This window comes from Anarhichas minor, unplaced genomic scaffold (assembly GCF_050575085.1).
Source record: "Anarhichas minor isolate MPS153535 unplaced genomic scaffold, ASM5057508v1 ptg000028l, whole genome shotgun sequence".
Taxonomy (NCBI): Eukaryota; Metazoa; Chordata; class Actinopteri; order Perciformes; family Anarhichadidae; genus Anarhichas; species Anarhichas minor.
Genome location: NW_027466474.1, coordinates 8,636,170 through 8,656,916, shown reverse-complemented (window position 1 = coordinate 8,656,916; position 20,747 = coordinate 8,636,170). Strand labels below are relative to the sequence as shown.

The window sequence follows — 20,747 nt, the reverse complement described above, 5'->3', positions numbered from 1 at the left end:
TAAAACCACGATTCATTGAGCTGAGTTGTACTGGGGGGAACAGCACTGACTTTTCTAAACCTGGTTCCAAATAGCAGGAATAGATAGTGTCTTTTTAGAAATGTATAGGTTTACCGCACATGCGCATCTCATTTTAAAATAAGTGATAGTGCGCTTAATCCAGTTTTAGAGGGATATTTTGAGGAATATTTTATTACATAGTATGAAGACTAAATGTGACTCATGGTGTCGCTGTTGGCTGACAGACAAAAGTCTCTCACCACTCCACCCACTACTGCTACATAGATACCAGCTGCAGATTTTCTAGACAAACGGTTACATTTCCGAACGTATTTCACCGTGTTCATTGCTCTGACCTGTTGGATTATTTGGTGTTTTTGACTATTTTAATTTTTTTGCACTGGAATATATAAATTGTACAAGTTTATGGGGCGTTTACATGTCAAGATGGGACACAAAGGATTTCCAGCGCTTGGTCTGATCCTCTGCATCGCTTCCTTTATTGTAACGCTGCACCTCGTTAATGGAGACCTGAGTTATTCTATTCCAGAAGAGATGAAACGCGAGTCTGTTATTGGAAATATAGCAAAAGATCTCGGTCTTGATCTGAGGACCTTATCTTCCCGAAAGGCCCGTGTTGATTTTGAGGGAACACGTAAGCGGTACTGTGATATTAATCTGAGTACCGGAGATTTGATCACATCGGAGAGAATTGACAGAGAAAGTCTTTGTGGAAAGAAACCCTCGTGCGTTGTGAAAGTAGATCTGGTGTTAGAAAATCCTCTGGAGCTTCATCGACTAAGTCTTCACATTCAAGATGTAAACGACAACTCGCCAAAATTCAAAAATAATTTGAATGAAATGGAAATAAGCGAGTCAGCTGAAAAGGGAAACCGTTTCTCTATCGAGGAGGCCCATGACGCAGATATAGGTCAGAATGCTGTTCAAAGGTACAACCTGCAAAAGAACGATAACTTTATTCTCGCTGTTGACAGCAACAAGGTTGAACTCGTACTGGAGAACAAGCTTGATAGAGAGAAGCAGAAAGACATTAATTTGCTTCTCACAGCTTTAGACGGAGGCTCTCCTCAGAGATCAGGTACTGTAGTCATACACGTCACTGTACTGGATGCTAATGATAACGCCCCAGTGTTTAGCCAGGCCGTTTATAAAGCCAGTCTACCTGAAAACTCTCCTCCAAATACCATAGTGATTAATGTTAGTGCTACTGACGCAGATGAAGGAGTGAATGGAGATGTGACGTATGACTTCGGTCACGTTTCTGACGATGATGTAAATGTATTTTCTATTGATCCTAAAACTGGAGAAATTAAAGTAACTGGTGTGATTGACTTTGAAGAAAGGAGTTCTTTTGAAATGAGATTGCAAGCTAAAGATGGTTTAGGATTAACCTCTTACGCCAAAGTTATAATAGATGTGACTGATATAAATGATAATGCTCCAGTGATATATCTGAAATCACTGACTAACCCCATACCTGAGAACGTGTCACCTGGTACAGAGGTGGGCATCATCAACGTGCAGGATAGAGACTCTGAGACTAACAGACAGGTCCGCTGCTCCATTCAGCAAAACGTCCCTTTTAAGTTGGTTCCTTCTATTAAAAACTATTATTCTCTGGTGACCACAGGACAACTGGATCGTGAACTAGAGTCTGATTACAACATTACAATCACTGCCACTGACGAGGGCTCTCCACCTCTGTCCTCCTCTAAAACTGTTCAGTTATCTGTAGCAGACATCAACGACAACCCACCTGTGTTTGAGGAACAGTCCTACAGCGCTTATGTGACTGAAAATAACAAACCTGGCTCCACTTTATGTTCCGTTACTGCTCGAGACCCCGACTGGAGACAAAACGGTACAGTGATCTATTCTCTGTTACCTGGAGATGTTAACGGTGCTCCGGTGTCCTCCTATCTATCTGTTAACGGAGACACGGGGGTGATCCACGCTGTGAGGTCGTTTGATTATGAACAGTTCAGGAGTTTTAAAGTCCACGTGATGGCCAGAGACAACGGTTCTCCTCCGCTCAGCAGCAACGTGACCGTCAGTGTGTTCGTATCGGATGTGAATGACAACTCTCCTCAGATACTGTACCCCGCCCCGGAGGGCAACTCCTTCATGACCGAGCTGGTCCCCAAAGCTGCACACGGAGGCTCTCTGGTGTCCAAAGTGATAGCGGTGGACGCGGACTCCGGACAGAACGCCTGGCTGTCCTATCATATAGTCAAATCCACTGATCCGGGACTTTTCACTATTGGTCTCCACAGCGGAGAGATCAGGACCCAGCGGGACATTTCTGAATCTGACAGCATGAAACAGAACCTCATTGTGTCGGTGAAAGATAACGGACAGCCCTCTCTCTCTGCCACCTGTTCCATGTATTTACTTATTTCTGATAACTTGGCTGAGGTGCCAGAACTGAAGGATATTTCTTATGACGAGAAGAACTCCAAACTGACCTCTTATCTGATCATCGCGCTGGTGTCTGTGTCCACCTTTTTCCTGACCTTCATCATCATCATCCTCGGTGTGAGGTTCTGTCGCAGGACAAAGCCCAGACTGTTGTTTGATGGAGCAGTTGCCATCCCCAGCGCTTATCTCCCTCCTAATTACGCAGACGTTGATGGCACAGGAACTTTACGCAGCACTTACAATTATGACGCCTACCTGACAACAGGTTCTAGAACCAGTGACTTTAAGTTCGTGTCATCTTACAATGACAACACACTGCCTGCTGACCAGACTCTGAGGAAAAGTCCATCAGACTTCTCTGACCCGTTTGATGATTTAGAGCCGTCTGTAGAGGTAGGAACCTTTCAAAGATCTTTACTAATCACAATGAATTGTCTGCTTGTTTATTGAGTTCTGTTAATGCCTCTCTGGCTGCAATATGTGTTTATACTTTTGAAAGGTATTGCGGGTTTGCTGAAGTGAACTTTTAGCATGAAGGATGGAAATCTTCCGGGTTTTTTGCCGTTCATTTTATTATATTTTGTCAGAAAATCATTACATGTTTTTTTACGTGTCATCATTCAAAACCGGAGTATATTTTACGTTTCTACTTTTATTTATTCGTTTTGTCTCACACAGGTGCCTATTATGTTCATGTCCTGAAAGATACACTTTGAAAATGATTATTTGACCAAATAGTTTTAATATATAATTTAGTGTGTTTGATAAAATTGCGATTCATGAATTATGTTAAGTGAGACTAATTCGCTATTTAAAATATAACAAATACTTTTCGATCAAGGAGTTATTCCAACCCGATCTCTGCCAGCAGAAAACCCAGGCCTCATGGAAAAACTATAGTCATAAGAACATTTTCATCAGCAAGATGTATATGATTCAAGCTGTCACAAAACTATTTCACACCAATCATGTAGCGTCATCTCTCATGAGTATGCACGTTTACATATTCGGCTGGTAAGCATGATTTCAATATAACTTATTGTTAATTATCAGCAAGAGATGCAAATTATAGATCCTATTCCGGAGTCAGCCGAGGGCGACGTGCCTAACGGTTCAAGTTTACCGTAAACTCAGGTTAGAACAGTCTAGAACTCTGACCAGAATACCAAAAACAGCATTCAATAACTTTGTGCCATCAACTCTGCCAAATCTCTAGGGAACTGTTCGTGGTGCTGAAACGCTTCTCAGGCGCTCACTTACAGCCCCAACTGGAGATGTCCTCTTCTCCTCAGCCATGCTCTCTGAATTTCAATACAAATAATTAAAGTGATAATCTGTAATGAGAATATTTGGTGTTTGTGATTCCCCAGCTCATACTATTATTATGGAGCCCTCAACAACAACAACTCATACAATATTGTGTTGCTGTTTTGTAATGACAGTTTAGCTCGCCTTCTCTTTAGGAGGGTAAAACTCGAATATATATATATATATATATATATATTGTCTATTGTTTGACCACTTTAGAAATCTAAAGCAAAGACAACAGACTATTTAAAACCACGATTCATTGAGCTGAGTTGTACTGGGGGGAACAGCACTGACTTTTCTAAACCTGGTTCCAAATAGCAGGAATAGATAGTGTCTTTTTAGAAATGTATAGGTTTACCGCACATGCGCATCTCATTTTAAAATAAGTGATAGTGCGCTTAATCCAGTTTTAGAGGGATATTTTGAGGAATATTTTATTACATAGTATGAAGACTAAATGTGACTCATGGTGTCGCTGTTGGCTGACAGACAAAAGTCTCTCACCACTCCACCCACTACTGCTACATAGATATCAGCTGCAGATTTTCCAGACAAACGGTTACATTTCCGAACGTATTTCACCGTGTTCATTGCTCTGACCTGTTGGATTATTTGGTGTTTTTGACTATTTTACTTTTTTTGCACTGGAATATATAAATTGTACAAGTTTATGGGGCGTTTACATGTCAAGATGGGACACAAAGGATTTCCAGCGCTTGGTCTGATCCTCTGCATCGCTTCCTTTATTGTAACGCTGCACCTCGTTAATGGAGACCTGAGTTATTCTATTCCAGAAGAGATGAAACGAGAGTCTGTTATTGGAAATATAGCAAAAGATCTCGGTCTTGATCTGAGGACCTTATCTTCCCGAAAGGCCCGTGTTGATTTTGAGGGGACTCGTAAGCGGTACTGTGATATTAATCTGAGTACCGGAGATTTGATCACATCGGAGAGAATTGACCGAGAAAGTCTTTGTGGAAAGAAACCCTCGTGCGTTGTGAAAGTAGATCTGGTGTTAGAAAATCCTCTGGAGCTTCATCGACTAAGTCTTCATATTCAAGATGTAAACGACAACTCGCCAAAATTCAATAAGCAAGTGATTGAAATGGAAATATGGGAGTCAGCTGAAAAGGGAAACCGCTTCTCTATCGAGGAGGCCCATGACGCAGATATAGGTCAGAATGCTGTTCAAAGGTACAACCTGCAAAAGAACGATAACTTTATTCTCGCTGTTGACAGCAACAAGGTTGAACTCGTACTGGAGAACAAGCTCGATCGAGAGAAAGAAAAATACATCAATTTGCTTCTCACAACTTTAGATGGAGGCTCTCCTCAGAGATCAGGTACTGTAGTCATACACGTGACTGTACTGGATGCTAATGATAACGCCCCAGTGTTTAGCCAGGCCGTTTATAAAGCCAGTCTGCCTGAAAACTCTCCTGTAGATACTGTAGTGGTTAATGTTAGTGCTACTGACGCAGATGAAGGAGTTAATGGAGATGTGACGTATCACTTTGGTCACGTTTCTGATGATGACGTAAATGTATTTTCTATTAATCCTAAAACTGGAGAAATTAAAGTAACTGGTGTGATTGACTTTGAAGAAAGGAATTCTTTTGAAATGAGAGTGCAAGCTAAAGATGGTTTAGGATTAACCTCTTACGCCAAAGTTATGATAGATGTGACTGATATAAATGATAATGCTCCAGTGATATATCTGAAATCACTGACTAACCCCATACCTGAGAACGTGTCACCTGGTACAGAGGTGGGCATCATCAACGTGCAGGATAGAGACTCTGAGACTAACAGACAGGTCCGCTGCTCCATTCAGCAAAACGTCCCTTTTAAGTTGGTTCCTTCTATTAAAAACTATTATTCTCTGGTGACCACAGGACAACTGGACCGTGAACTAGAGTCTGATTACAACATTACAATCACTGCCACTGACGAGGGCTCTCCACCTCTGTCCTCCTCTAAAACTGTTCAGTTATCTGTAGCAGACATCAACGACAACCCACCTGTGTTTGAGGAACAGTCCTACAGCGCTTATGTGACTGAAACTAACAAACCTGGCTCCACTTTATGTTCCGTTACTGCTCGAGACCCCGACTGGAGACAAAACGGTACAGTGATCTATTCTCTGTTACCCGGTGAGGTGAACGGTGCCCCGGTGTCCTCCTATCTATCTGTTAACGGAGACACGGGGGTGATCCACGCTGTGAGGTCGTTTGATTATGAACAGTTCAGGAGTTTTAAAGTCCACGTGACGGCCAGAGACAACGGTTCTCCTCCGCTCAGCAGCAACGTGACCGTCAGTGTGTTCGTATCGGATGTGAATGACAACTCTCCTCAGATACTGTACCCCGCCCCGGAGGGCAACTCCTTCATGACCGAGCTGGTCCCCAAAGCTGCACACGGAGGCTCTCTGGTGTCCAAAGTGATAGCGGTGGACGCGGACTCCGGACAGAACGCCTGGCTGTCCTATCATATAGTCAAATCCACTGATCCGGGACTTTTCACTATTGGTCTCCACAGCGGAGAGATCAGGACCCAGCGGGACATTTCTGAATCTGATAGCATGAAACAGAACCTCATTGTGTCAGTGAAAGATAACGGACAGCCCTCTCTCTCTGCCACCTGTTCCATGTATTTACTTATTTCTGATAACTTGGCTGAGGTGCCAGAACTGAAGGATATTTCTTATGAAGAGAAGAACTCCAAACTGACCTCTTATCTGATCATCGCGCTGGTGTCTGTGTCCACCTTTTTCCTGACCTTCATCATCATCATCCTCGGTGTGAGGTTCTGTCGCAGGAGAAAGCCCAGACTGTTGTTTGATGGAGCAGTTGCCATCCCCAGCGCTTATCTCCCTCCTAATTACGCAGACGTTGATGGCACAGGAACTTTACGCAGCACTTACAATTATGACGCCTACCTGACAACAGGTTCTAGAACCAGTGACTTTAAGTTCGTGTCATCTTACAATGACAACACACTGCCTGCTGACCAGACTCTGAGGAAAAGTCCATCTGACTTCGCTGACCCATTTGATGATATAGAGCCGTCTGTAGAGGTAGGAACCTTCCAAACTACTTTACTAATCACAATGAATTGTCTGTTTGTTTGTTGAGTTCTGTTAATGCCTCTCTGGCTGCAACATGTGTTTATGCTTTTGAAAGTTATGGCGGGTTTGATGAAGTGAACTTTTAGCATGAAGGATGGAAATCTTTCGGGTTTTTTGCCGTTCATTTTATTATATTTTGTGAGAAAATCATTGCATGTTTTTACGTGTCGTCATTCAAAACCGTGGGACTCCTCATTTGGAGTCCACATCACGTTTTCTACTGTTATTTATTCGGTCTTTCTCACACAGGTGCCATTTCTTTTTATGTCCTAAAAGATAAACGTTGAAAATTATTCATTGACCAAATAGTTTTAATATAGAATTCAGTCTGTTTTATAAAGTTGCGATTCATGAATTATATGTTAAATGAGATGAATTCGCTATTTAGATAAAAAAATAAAATTGCTACCAAGCAGTTATTACCTTTCAATCTTTGCCAGCAGAACACCTGCCTCATATAAAAACTATAGTCAAAACAACATTTTCATCAGTAAAATGTACATGATTCAAGCTGTCTCAAAACTATTTCTAACCAATCATTTTGCGTAATCTTTCATGACTATCTACATATTTGGCTGTTGTACATGTTTTCAGTATATCTCTGTCAATTGTTAGCAATGGATGAAGATTATAGATCCTATTCCGCAGTCAGCCGAGGGCGACGGCTAACGGTTCAAGTGTACCGTGAACTCACGTTAGAACAGTCTAGAACTCTGACCAGAAGACTATAAACAGCATTCAATAACTTTGTGCCATCGGCTCTGCCAAATCTCAAGGGAACTGTTCGTGGTGCTGAAACTCTTCTCAGGCGCTCACTTACAGCCCCAACTGGAGATGTCCTCTTCTCCTCAGCCATGCTCTCTGACTTTCAATACAAAATAATTATAGTGATAATAACTACATCTGTAATGAGAATATTTGGTGTTTGTGATTCCCCAGCTCATACTATTATTATGGGGCATTCAACAACCGCTCATACAATATTATGTTGCTGTTTTGTAATGACAGATTAGCTGGCCTTCTCTTTAGGAGGCTAACATTATAATATATATATTCTTTATTGTTTAACCAATTTTTGAAATCTAAAGCAAATGTAACAGACTATTTCAAACCACGATTCATTGAGCTGATTTGTTCTGGGGGGACAGCACTATCTTTTCTAAACCTGGGCTAAATAGTAGGAATAGATAGTGTCTTTAAAGAAATTTATAGAATTACCACATGCGCATCTCATTTTAACATGAGTGATAGTGCGCTTAATCCAGTTTTCGAGGAATATTTTGAGGAATATTTTATTACATATTAGTCTGAAATCAAAATGTGACTCATGGTGTCGCTGTTGGCTCACAGACAAAAGTCTCTCACCACTCCACCCACTACTGCTACATAGATATCAGCTGAAGATTTTCCAGACAAACGGTTACATTTCCGAACGTATTTCACCGTGTTCATTGCTCTGACCTGTTGGATTATTTGGTGTTTTTGACTATTTTAATTTTTTTGCACTGGAATATATAAATTGTACAAGTTTATGGGGCGTTTACATGTCAAGATGGGACACAAAGGATTTCCAGCGCTTCGTCTGATCCTCTGCATCGCTTCCTTTATTGTAACGCTGCACCTCGTTAATGGAGACCTGAGTTATTCTATTCCAGAAGAGATGAAACGAGAGTCTGTTATTGGAAATATAGCAAAAGATCTCGGTCTTGATCTGAGGACCTTATCTTCCCGAAAGGCCCGTGTTGATTTTGAGGGGACTCGTAAGCGGTACTGTGATATTAATCTGAGTACCGGAGATTTGATCACATCGGAGAGAATTGACCGAGAAAGTCTTTGTGGAAAGAAACCCTCGTGCGTTGTGAAAGTAGATCTGGTGTTAGAAAATCCTCTGGAGCTTCATCGGCTAAGTCTTCACATTCAAGATGTAAACGACAACTCACCACAATTTAACGATAATTTGATTGAAATGGAAATAAGCGAATCAGCTGAAAAGGGAAACCGCTTCTCTATCGAGGAGGCCCATGACGCAGATATAGGTCAAAATGCTGTTCAAAGGTACAACCTGCAAAAGAACGATAACTTTATTCTCGCTGTTGACAGCAACAAGGTTGAACTCGTGCTGGAGAACAAGCTTGATAGAGAAAAGCAGAAAGACATGCATTTGCTTCTCACAGCTTTAGATGGAGGCTCTCCTCAGAGATCAGGTACTGTAGTCATACACGTCACTGTACTGGATGCTAATGATAACGCCCCAGTGTTTAGCCAGGCCGTTTATACAGCCAGTCTACCTGAAAACTCTCCTCCAGGTACCATAGTGATTAATGTTAGTGCTACTGACGCAGATGAAGGAGTCAATGGAGATGTGACGTATCACTTTGGTCACGTTTCTGATGATGACGTAAATGTATTTTCTATTGATCCTAAAACTGGAGAAATTAAAGTAACTGGTGTGATTGACTTTGAAGAAAGGAGTTCTTTTGAAATGAGAGTGAAAGCTAAAGATGGTTTAGGATTAACCTCTTACGCCAAAGTTATGATAGATGTGACTGATATAAATGATAATGCTCCAGTGATATATCTGAAATCACTGACTAACCCCATACCTGAGAACGTGCCACCTGGTACAGAGGTGGGCATCATCAACGTGCAGGATAGAGACTCTGAGACTAACAGACAGGTCCGCTGCTCCATTCAGCAAAACGTCCCTTTTAAGTTGGTTCCTTCTATTAAAAACTATTATTCTCTGGTGACCACAGGACAACTGGACCGTGAACTAGAGTCTGATTACAACATTACAATCACTGCCACTGACGAGGGCTCTCCACCTCTGTCCTCCTCTAAAACTGTTCAGTTATCTGTGGCAGACATCAACGACAACCCACCTGTGTTTGAGGAACAGTCCTACAGCGCTTATGTGACAGAAAATAACAAACCTGGCTCCACTTTATGTTCCGTTACTGCTCGAGACCCCGACTGGAGACAAAACGGTACAGTAATTTATTCTCTGTTACCTGGAGAGGTGAACGGTGCCCCGGTGTCCTCCTATCTATCTGTTAACGGAGACACGGGGGTGATCCACGCTGTGAGGTCGTTTGATTATGAACAGTTCAGGAGTTTTAAAGTCCACGTGACGGCCAGAGACAACGGTTCTCCTCCGCTCAGCAGCAACGTGACCGTCAGTGTGTTCGTATCGGATGTGAATGACAACTCTCCTCAGATACTGTACCCCGCCCCGGAGGGCAACTCCTTCATGACCGAGCTGGTCCCCAAAGCTGCACACGGAGGCTCTCTGGTGTCCAAAGTGATAGCGGTGGACGCGGACTCCGGACAGAACGCCTGGCTGTCCTATCATATAGTCAAATCCACTGATCCGGGACTTTTCACTATTGGTCTCCACAGCGGAGAGATCAGGACCCAGCGGGACATTTCTGAATCTGACAGCATGAAACAGAACCTCATTGTGTCGGTGAAAGATAACGGACAGCCCTCTCTCTCTGCCACCTGTTCCATGTATTTACTTATTTCTGATAACTTGGCTGAGGTGCCAGAACTGAAGGATATTTCTTATGACGAGAATAACTCCAAACTGACCTCTTATCTGATCATCGCGCTGGTGTCTGTGTCCACCTTTTTCCTGACCTTCATCATCATCATCCTCGGTGTGAGGTTTTGTCGCAGGAGAAAGCCCAGACTGTTGTTTGATGGAGCAGTTGCCATCCCCAGCGCTTATCTCCCTCCTAATTACGCAGACGTTGACGGCACAGGAACTTTACGCAGCACTTACAATTATGACGCCTACCTGACAACAGGTTCTAGAACCAGTGACTTTAAGTTCGTGTCATCTTACAATGACAACACACTGCCTGCTGACCAGACTCTGAGGAAAAGTCCGTCAGACTTCGCTGACCCGTTTGATGATATAGAGCCGTCTGTAGAGGTAGGAACCTTCCAAAGTACTTTACAAATCACAATGCATTGTCGGCTTGTTTATTGAGTTCTGTTAATGCCTCTCTGGCAGCAACATGTGCTTATAGTTTTGAAAGTTATGGCGGGTTTGATGAAGTGAACTTTTAGCATAAAGGATGGAAATCTTTCTGTTTTGTTTGCCATTAATTTTATTATATTTTGTCAGAAAATCATTAGATGTTCTTACGTGTCGTCATTCAAAACCATGGGACTCCTCATTTGGAGTCTATTTAACTTTTTTTGCCACTTCTTTTCATGTCCTTACAGATAAACTTAGACAATTGGTATTTTACCAAATACGTTTAATATATAATTGAGTCTGTTTTATAAATTTGCGATTCATGATTTACATGTTAAGTGAGACTAATTAGCTATTTAGAATACAAAAATAATTTTCGCTCACGCAGTTATACCCAACCCGATCTTTGCCAGCAGAAAACCCAGGCCTCATGGAACAACTAGTCATAAGAACGTTCTCATCAGTAAGATGTATATGAGTCAAGCTGTCCCATAACTGTTTCTCACCAATCATTTTGCGTAATCTATCATGAGTATTTACGTTTACATTGAGTATTTGGCTGTTGTACATGTTTTCAATCTCTTACTGTCAATTGTTAGCAAGGGATGAAGATTATAGATCCTATTCCGCAGTCAGCCGAGGGCAACCTGGCTAACTGTTCAAGTGTACCGAAAACTCACGTTAGAACAGTCTAGAACTCTGACCAGAAGACTATAAACAGCATTCAATAACTTTGTGCCATCGACTCTGCCAAATCTCAAGGGAACTGTTCGTGGTGCTGAAACGCTTCTCAGGCGCTCACTTACAGCCCCAACTGGAGATGTCCTCTTCTCCTCAGCCATGCTCTCTGAATTTCAATACAAAATAATTATAGTGATAATAACTACATCTGTAATGAGGAGATTTGGTGTTTGTGATTCCCCAGCTCTACTATTATTATGGAGCGCTCAACAACAACTGATACAATATTATGTTGCTGTTTTGTAATGACAGTTTAGCTGGCCTTCTCTTTAGGAGGCTAAAACTCAAATTGATGTAGTTTTTAGTTAACTACTTTTAGAAATCTAAAGCAAAGGTAACAGACTATTTAAAACCACGATTCATTGAGCTGAGTTGTACTGGGGGGAACAGCACTGACTTTTCTAAACCTGGTTCCAAATAGCAGGAATAGATAGTCTTTTTAGAAATGTATAGATTTACCGCACATGCGCATCTCATTTTAACACAAGTGATAGTGCTCTTCATCCAGTTTTAGAGGGATATTTTGAGGAATATTTTATTACATAGTGTGAAGACTAAATGTGACTCATGGTGTCGCTGTTGGCTGACGGACAAAAGTCTCTCACCACTCCACCCACTACTGCTACATAGATATCAGCTGCATATTTTCCAGACAAACGGTTACATTTCCGAACGTATTTCACCGTGTTCATTGGTCTGACCTGTTGGATTATTTGGTGTTTTTGACTGTTTTAGTTTTTTGCACTGGAATATATAAATTGTACAAGTTGATGGGGATTTTACGTGTCAAGATGGGAGACAAAGGATTTCCAGCGCTTCGTCCGATCCTCTGCATCGCTTCCTTTATTGTAACGCTGCACCTCGTTAATGGAGACCTGAGTTATTCTATTCCAGAAGAGATGAAACGAGAGTCTGTTATTGGAAATATAGCCAAAGATCTCGGTCTTGATCTGAGGACCTTATCTTCCCGAAAGGCTCGTGTTGATTTTGAGGGAACTCGTAAACGGTACTGTGATATTAATCTGAGTACCGGAGATTTGATCACATCGGAGAGAATTGACCGAGAAAGTATTTGTGGAAAGAAACCCTCGTGCGTTGTGAAAGTAGATCTGGTGTTAGAAAATCCTCTGGAGCTTCATCGAGTAAGTCTTCACATTCAAGATGTAAACGACAACTCACCAAAATTCAGAGAACATTTAATTGAAATCGAAATAAGCGAGTCAGCTGACAAGGGAAACCGCTTCTCTATCGAGGAGGCCCATGACGCAGATATAGGTCAGAATGCTGTTCAAAGGTACAACCTGCAAAATAACGATAACTTTATTCTCGCTGTTGACAGCCACACTGTTGAACTCGTACTGGAGAACACACTTGATCGAGAGAAACAAAAATACATTAATTTGCTTCTCACAGCTTTAGATGGAGGCTCTCCTCAGAGATCAGGTACTGTAGTCATACACGTCGCTGTACTGGATGCTAATGATAACGCCCCAGTGTTTAGCCAGGCCGTTTATAAATCCAGTCTGCCTGAAAACTCTCCTCCAGATACCATAGTGATTAATGTTAGTGCTACTGACGCAGATGAAGGAGTTAATGGAGATGTGACGTATCACTTGGGTCACGTTTCTGATGATGATGTCAATTTATTTTCTATTGATCCTAAAACTGGAGAAATTAAAGTAACTGGTGTGATTGACTTTGAAGAAATGAGTTCTTTTGAAATGAGATTGCAAGCTAAAGATGGTTTAGGATTAACCTCTTACGCCAAAGTTATGATAGATGTTACTGATATAAATGATAATGCTCCAGTGATATATCTGAAATCACTGACTAACCCCATACCTGAGAACGTGTCACCTGGTACAGAGGTGGGCATCATCAACGTGCAGGATAGAGACTCTGAGACTAACAGACAGGTCCGCTGCTCCATTCAGCAAAACGTCCCTTTTAAGTTGGTTCCTTCTATTAAAAACTATTATTCTCTGGTGACCACAGGACAACTGGACCGTGAACTAGAGTCTGACTACAACATTACAATCACTGCCACTGACGAGGGCTCTCCACCTCTGTCCTCCTCTAAAACTGTTCAGTTATCTGTAGCAGACATCAACGACAACCCACCTGTGTTCGAGGAACAGTCCTACAGCGCTTATGTGACTGAAAATAACAAACCTGGCTCCACTTTATGTTCCGTTACTGCTCGAGACCCCGACTGGAGACAAAACGGTACAGTGATTTATTCTCTGTTACCCGGTGAGGTGAACGGTGCCCCGGTGTCCTCCTATCTATCTGTTAACGGAGACACGGGGGTGATCCACGCTGTGAGGTCGTTTGATTATGAACAGTTCAGGAGTTTTAAAGTCCACGTGACGGCCAGAGACAACGGTTCTCCTCCGCTCAGCAGCAACGTGACCGTCAGTGTGTTCGTATCGGATGTGAATGACAACTCTCCTCAGATACTGTACCCCGCCCCGGAGGGCAACTCCTTCATGACCGAGCTGGTCCCCAAAGCTGCACACGGAGGCTCTCTGGTGTCCAAAGTGATAGCGGTGGACGCGGACTCCGGACAGAACGCCTGGCTGTCCTATCATATAGTCAAATCCACTGATCCGGGACTTTTCACTATTGGTCTCCACAGCGGAGAGATCAGGACCCAGCGGGACATTTCTGAATCTGACAGCATGAAACAGAACCTCATTGTGTCAGTGAAAGATAACGGACAGCCCTCTCTCTCTGCCACCTGTTCCATGTATTTACTTATTTCTGATAACTTGGCTGAGGTGCCAGAACTGAAGGATATTTCTTATGACGAGAAGAACTCCAAACTGACCTCTTATCTGATCATCGCGCTGGTGTCTGTGTCCACCTTTTTCCTGACCTTCATCATCATCATCCTCGGTGTGAGGTTTTGTCGCAGGAGAAAGCCCAGACTGTTGTTTGATGGAGCAGTTGCCATCCCCAGCGCTTATCTCCCTCCTAATTACGCAGACGTTGACGGCACAGGAACTTTACGCAGCACTTACAATTATGACGCCTACCTGACAACAGGTTCTAGAACCAGTGACTTTAAGTTCGTGTCATCCTACAATGACAACACACTGCCTGCTGACCAGACTCTGAGGAAAAGTCCATCTGACTTCGCTGACCCGTTTGATGATTTAGAGCCGTCTGTAGAGGTAGGAACTTCCAAAGTATAATCACAATGCATTGTTGGCTTGTTTGTTGAGTCCTTTTAATATGTATCTGTCCATCTGCACCATGTGTTTATTCTTCTGACAGTCATTGTTTTGTTTCTGGTGCGAACTTTTTCCAGAATGGAGGGAAACTTTAGTATTTTGCTGAAGCTAATGTTTTGAATAAGTGAGTTTTTTTTTCTGATCGCTGTTGACTTTGTTAGTTACGCCTGGAAATGACATGTTTGCCTTTTGTCGTTCAGAACCATGGTACTCCTCACATGGTATTTCTTTCACGTTTTCTGTTTTACACAGGTGTGAATTATATTCATGTCCTATCTCAGAAAGATCAACTTTGAATATAATTCCTATTCGTAGTTAGTAATTTGTGTCCGTTTTATATTTGGCGTTTTTGAATTATTTAAATTCGGACTAATTTGTTAGTTAGAATAACACAATCATTCGATACTACGACTTATTCTAACCATCAGAAAACCTGGGACTCATGGAGAAGTGGATTTAAAATAATATATTTTTACCACCAAAGTGTAGTTATTTATGAAGCTGTCACAGAATCATTCTTTTTTGCAATCATTCATTTTTCATAGGCTGTCATTAATCTTTACTTTTAGATTGTTGGTTATAAAACATTATTTTCAGTATAAATCACTATCACATATCAGCAGTTAATGGAAAAACCTTCTGTGTGTAAGTCAGCTGAGGGAAAGGTGGCTAACGGTTTAGGTGTAAGGATGAGTCTGTGTTTACTTTTGTGAAACCGTCACAAACTCACGTTAGTGCAGTCTAAGAACTCTGTCCAGAAGAACAAAACAGCGTTCAATATATTTGTGTCCTGCCATAGTGGGTCTGTCTGCTGCTGAAGTCTGACAATGTTGAGCTGAAAACAATGAATCTTTGAACATATTTAGGCTTCTGAAGTACTTGAAGCCTTTCTTGCTATAGTGTCCTTGTCACAATGGATGTATTTTGGCCGACTTGTTAAGCAGTTTAGTTTGTGTGCAGCATTATTATTTTTTGGAAATTGAAAGATGCTTTTTGGATTTTTAATTGAAATGTTTGGTTAGTGATGGGTTTTGATAATATTGTCGGACTGTCCTGTCAGTTTTTCCAGCAAATGTTTACACATTTCTGCTCCTCGTCCTTCTAAACATTGGATTCCATCATATTCTGCCTGTGACATGTTTTTGTCCCTTTTATGTAAACACGTATGTTTATGCATTTTGTTCTGGCGTTTCACAAAGAAACACATTTGAACACTAATTACAAACAGTGTCTGTAATTCAATGTTTAATGGTTTCATAAAGCTGCTTTTTCATTATCTTGAATGTTTCTAATTTGTTACTCAGATAAACAAAAACATAGGCGTCCAATTTGTTTTTTTTCAACCACTTTTCACCAGGGGGAATTTTGACCCTTATAGAAGGTTTTACACCTATGCAACTTTTAATAATGTAGTACCAGAAGTACTTCACAAAATGAAGCAATAATATGGCTTCTCATTGTTTGCTGTACAGCATTTTTTTCCTTTCTAATATTTCAGCACCTAATACTGGTTATGCGTAACCTTAACTGTCATTAAATGATCAAAACACTGCAGTTCACCTGATTCAACCTGAGTGTGTGACTAACATTATATAGGTTTAAGAAGGAGTTAGTGTTTTCTTTTGTGGAACTGTCTTTCTCACATGTATGGATCTACATTGGCCTTGGTAGACACAGTTTAACATGCAGCATCCTGCTGGTGACACCTGTTCTTCCAAATCTCGAGGTATCTGTCCGTGGTGCTGAAATACTCTTCTTGCAAAACAATACCTGGACTACACTGTTACATGTCAATGGGATGAGTGGATGATAATATTATAATGCTCTGATTTTTCATTATTAATATAGATGTTAATTAAGATGATGATAATAATAATAATAATCACAAAAGCTTTCCCTTAGTTATACACATGCATTTATTTATGAACTCAAAAATCCTAATAAGTTTGTAACCTTAAGAGCAACTCGAAGCAAAAACATTTTGGTTTGTTTGTTTATTTGCAACTGTTTGGTCAAACGTTTACTCTTATGTTGTTATAGTTTGGATTGTTTAATTTCCCTGACTGCCTCAGCTCATTGTCTGAAAGCCCCGAACCACATTTGTATATCAGTTATATTACAGTCTAGTGCATGTTGCAGTGTCATGCTCGAAGGTATTCTTTGTCTTAATTTTAGCAGTATGTGGTCATGTATTGCCAACACATAAAGCACTTTGACAAAATGAAAGCAACAGACACATTATTTACATTGTAATGGCCTTGTAAATGCTACAACAAATGTCATTGAGCTAAGCTGTATTGCACACATCCCCAACACTGAGGTACTTACAATGAATGAATGGTGTCTGTGTTTATGGTAAATTATTTACCACACAGACACACTTGTTGTGTTAAGATTGTTGTAAAGTGACGTGAATAAAACTTGAATCCTTTAGTCAGTGGCCATGCACTGTATTTTTTTCATGGACCGTAGCTCAGAGTAAAAAAGTAAATTTAGTCAAGTACAGTACTTCAGTAACATTTTGATGTAATTCTACTTTACTTGAGTATTTTCACTTTCTGCTAATTAATGCTTTTCCACTGAATTTCATTGGGAAAAAAGTTGTTTACTTCACTACATTTGTCTGACAGCTACAGTTGGTAGTTACTTTATAGATTAAGATTCTAATGACCCGTTTCAGGTGACCAACTAGGTTGGGACCCTCTGGACTTATTGTGTATACATTAAATCTAACTTCACATCCACCAGCTTCAACAGTGAAATTCTGCTTGAATATTGATGCATCAATATCAACACTAATCATTTCACATATATTAATATATTGTTCACTGGGACCTTTTTCTGCTGAAAGACTGCTTTTACCTTTTATACTTTAAATGTATTTTACTGATAATAATTTTGTACTCTTGCTAGATCAAATTTAAAATACCGGACTTTGACTTGTAATGGAGTATATTTAGTTTTTGATATTTTACGTTTACTTTTCTAGCAAAATATCAGAGTATTTCTTCCACCACTGTCCATGGTGCTGAATCTTACCTCTCTGTTTTGCTGTAGCATACATGATTGACATTGAACTGTTTTAGTGACATTTAAGATGTCTTCATTAGATATTGAGGACATAGTGAAATGGTCATATTCAATCATAACACTGTGGAGATAAAAAGCGACTCATGGTGTCGCTGTTGGCTTACAGAACATGAACACACACCACTCCACCCACTAGTACTAAATGGATGTCAGTTGTATTTTTCCAAGAGAATGTGTTATATCGTGGACATATGTTGGTGAACACTGGTGCGGAGTTTTGGATTATTGACTCTTTTTTGGATATATTTACTATTTCACTCCAGCTTAGACGCTAAATACGCCTCATTGTGTCAAGATGGGACACAAAGGATTTCCAGCGCTGCGTCTGATCCTCTGCATCGCTTCCTTTATTGTAACGCTGCACCTCGTTAATGGAGACCTGAGTTATTCTATTCCAGAAGAGATGAAACGAGAGTCTGTTATTGGAAATATAGCAAAAGATCTCGGTCTTGATCTGAGGACCTTATCTTCCCGAAAGGCCCGTGTGGATTTTGAGGGGACTCGTAAGCGGTACTGTGATATTAATCTGAGTACCGGAGATTTGATCACATCGGAGAGAATTGACCGAGAAAGTCTTTGTGGAAAGAAACCCTCGTGCGTTGTGAAAGTAGATCTGGTGTTAGAAAATCCTCTGGAGCTTCATCGACTAAGTCTTCATATTCAAGATGAAAACGACAACTCACCGCAATTTAACGATAATTTGATTGAAATGGAAATAAGAGAGTCAGCTGACAAGGGAAACCGTTTCTCTATCGAGGAGGCCCATGACGCAGATATAGGTCAGAATGCTGTTCAAAGGTACAACCTGCAAAAGAACGATAACTTTATTCTCGCTGTTGACAGCAACAAGGTTGAACTCGTACTGGAGAAAACACTTGATAGAGAGAAGCAGAAAGACATTAATTTGCTTCTCACAGCTTTAGACGGAGGCTCTCCTCAGAGATCAGGTACTGTAGTCATACACGTCACTGTACTGGATGCTAATGATAACGCCCCAGTGTTTAGCCAGGCCGTTTATGAAGCCAGTCTACCTGAAAACTCTCCTCTTAATACCATAGTGATTAATGTTAGTGCTACTGACGCAGATGAAGGAGTGAATGGAGATGTGACGTATCACTTTGGTCACGTTTCTGATGATGACGTAAATGTATTTTCTATTGATCCTAAAACTGGAGAAATTAAAGTAACTGGTGTAATTGATTTTGAAGAAAGGAGTTCTTTTGAAATGAGAGTGAAAGCTAAAGATGGTTTAGGATTAACCTCTTACGCAAAAGTTATAATAGATGTGACTGATATAAATGATAATGCTCCAGTGATATATCTGAAATCACTGAATAACCCCATACCTGAGAACGTGTCACCTGGTACAGAGGTGGGCATCATCAACGTGCAGGATAGAGACTCTGAGACTAACAGACAGGTCCGCTGCTCCATTCAGCAAAACGTCCCTTTTAAGTTGGTTCCTTCTATTAAAAACTATTATTCTCTGGTGACCACAGGACAACTGGACCGTGAACTAGAGTCTGACTACAACATTACAATCACTGCCACTGACGAGGGCTCTCCACCTCTGTCCTCCTCTAAAACTGTTCAGTTATCTGTAGCAGACATCAACGACAACCCACCTGTGTTTGAGGAACAGTCCTACAGCGCTTATGTGACTGAAAATAACAAACCTGGCTCCACTTTATGTTCAGTTACTGCTCGAGACCCCGACTGGAGACAAAACGGTACAGTGATTTATTCTCTGTTACCCGGTGAGGTGAACGGTGCCCCGGTGTCCTCCTATCTATCTGTTAACGGAGACACGGGGGTGATCCACGCTGTGAGGTCGTTTGATTATGAACAGTTCAGGAGTTTTAAAGTCCACGTGACGGCCAGAGACAACGGTTCTCCTCCGCTCAGCAGCAACGTGACTGTCAGTGTGTTCGTATCGGATGTGAATGACAACTCTCCTCAGATACTGTACCCCGCCCCGGAGGGCAACTCCTTCATGACCGAGCTGGTCCCCAAAGCTGCACACGGAGGCTCTCTGGTGTCCAAAGTGATAGCGGTGGACGCGGACTCCGGACAGAACGCCTGGCTGTCCTATCATATAGTCAAATCCACTGATCCGGGACTTTTCACTATTGGTCTCCACAGCGGAGAGATCAGGACCCAGCGGGACATTTCTGAATCTGACAGCATGAAACAGAACCTCATTGTGTCAGTGAAAGATAACGGACAGCCCTCTCTCTCTGCCACCTGTTCCATGAATTTACTTATTTCTGATAACTTGGCTGAGGTGCCAGAACTGAAGGATATTTCTTATGACGAGAAGAACTCCAAACTGACCTCTTATCTGATCATCGCGCTGGTGTCTGTGTCCACCTTTTTCCTGACCTTCATCATCATCATCCTCGGTGTGAGGTTTTGTCGCAGGAGAAAGCCCAGACTGTTGTTTGATGGAGCAGTTGCCATCCCCAGCGCTTATCTCCCTCCTAATTACGCAGACGTTGACGGCACAGGAACTTTACGCAGCACTTACAATTATGACGCCTACCTGACAACAGGTTCTAGAACCAGTGACTTTAAGTTCGTGTCATCCTACAATGACAACACACTGCCTGCTGACCAGACTCTGAGGAAAAGTCCATCAGACTTTGCTGATGTGTTCGGTGAATCAGATGGATCTCCAGAGGTAGGGATATTTCACACACACACACACACACACACACACACACACACACACACACACACACACACACACACACACACACACACTACCAAATACCGAATATCCACATCATCGTTTTTTGTTTGACAGGGTTTTGCATAA

General features: G+C 41.5%; 5 protein-coding genes across 5 annotated transcripts; all 5 read left to right on the top strand.

Annotated features, from left to right (window-relative positions):
- Nucleotides 1-439: 439 nt before the first annotated feature.
- Nucleotides 440-3,141, top strand: LOC142963007 (protocadherin gamma-A11-like). The gene is made up of 2 exons (XM_076103703.1): nt 440-2,832; nt 3,118-3,141. The coding sequence occupies exons 1-2, from the start codon at nt 448-450 to the stop codon at nt 3,139-3,141; spliced, it is 2,409 nt and encodes an 802-aa protein (XP_075959818.1). The 5' UTR covers nt 440-447.
- A 1,300-nt stretch (nt 3,142-4,441) lies between these two features.
- Nucleotides 4,442-7,546, top strand: LOC142963006 (protocadherin gamma-A4-like). The gene is made up of 2 exons (XM_076103702.1): nt 4,442-6,826; nt 7,493-7,546. Exons 1-2 carry the CDS (start codon nt 4,442-4,444, stop codon nt 7,544-7,546), a joined length of 2,439 nt encoding a protein of 812 aa, XP_075959817.1.
- An 883-nt stretch (nt 7,547-8,429) lies between these two features.
- LOC142963005 (protocadherin beta-15-like) lies at nt 8,430-11,557 on the top strand. The gene is made up of 2 exons (XM_076103701.1): nt 8,430-10,814; nt 11,462-11,557. The coding sequence occupies exons 1-2, from the start codon at nt 8,430-8,432 to the stop codon at nt 11,555-11,557; spliced, it is 2,481 nt and encodes an 826-aa protein (XP_075959816.1).
- Nucleotides 11,558-12,394: 837 nt separating this feature from the next.
- On the top strand, nt 12,395-14,800 carry LOC142963004 (protocadherin gamma-A11-like). Its single transcript, XM_076103700.1, has one exon. It carries the CDS (start codon nt 12,395-12,397, stop codon nt 14,798-14,800), a length of 2,406 nt encoding a protein of 801 aa, XP_075959815.1.
- Nucleotides 14,801-18,224: 3,424 nt separating this feature from the next.
- Nucleotides 18,225-20,747, top strand: LOC142963003 (protocadherin gamma-A11-like). The gene is made up of 2 exons (XM_076103699.1): nt 18,225-20,609; nt 20,736-20,747. Exons 1-2 carry the CDS (start codon nt 18,225-18,227, stop codon nt 20,745-20,747), a joined length of 2,397 nt encoding a protein of 798 aa, XP_075959814.1.

What these genes read in the sequence shown, in the direction of transcription:
- LOC142963007 (XM_076103703.1), top strand. Translation starts at nt 448, where the DNA reads ATGGGACACAAAGGATTTCCAGCGCTTGGTCTGATCCTCTGCATCGCT. An exon ending in ATTTAGAGCCGTCTGTAGAG is followed by an intron (nt 2,833 to 3,117) that starts GTAGGAACCTTT and finishes TGTCTCACACAG; the next exon opens with GTGCCTATTATGTTCATGTC.
- LOC142963006 (XM_076103702.1), top strand. Translation starts at nt 4,442, where the DNA reads ATGGGACACAAAGGATTTCCAGCGCTTGGTCTGATCCTCTGCATCGCT. An exon ending in ATATAGAGCCGTCTGTAGAG is followed by an intron (nt 6,827 to 7,492) that starts GTAGGAACCTTC and finishes GTCAATTGTTAG; the next exon opens with CAATGGATGAAGATTATAGA.
- LOC142963005 (XM_076103701.1), top strand. Translation starts at nt 8,430, where the DNA reads ATGGGACACAAAGGATTTCCAGCGCTTCGTCTGATCCTCTGCATCGCT. An exon ending in ATATAGAGCCGTCTGTAGAG is followed by an intron (nt 10,815 to 11,461) that starts GTAGGAACCTTC and finishes GTCAATTGTTAG; the next exon opens with CAAGGGATGAAGATTATAGA.
- LOC142963004 (XM_076103700.1), top strand. Translation starts at nt 12,395, where the DNA reads ATGGGAGACAAAGGATTTCCAGCGCTTCGTCCGATCCTCTGCATCGCT.
- LOC142963003 (XM_076103699.1), top strand. Translation starts at nt 18,225, where the DNA reads ATGGGACACAAAGGATTTCCAGCGCTGCGTCTGATCCTCTGCATCGCT.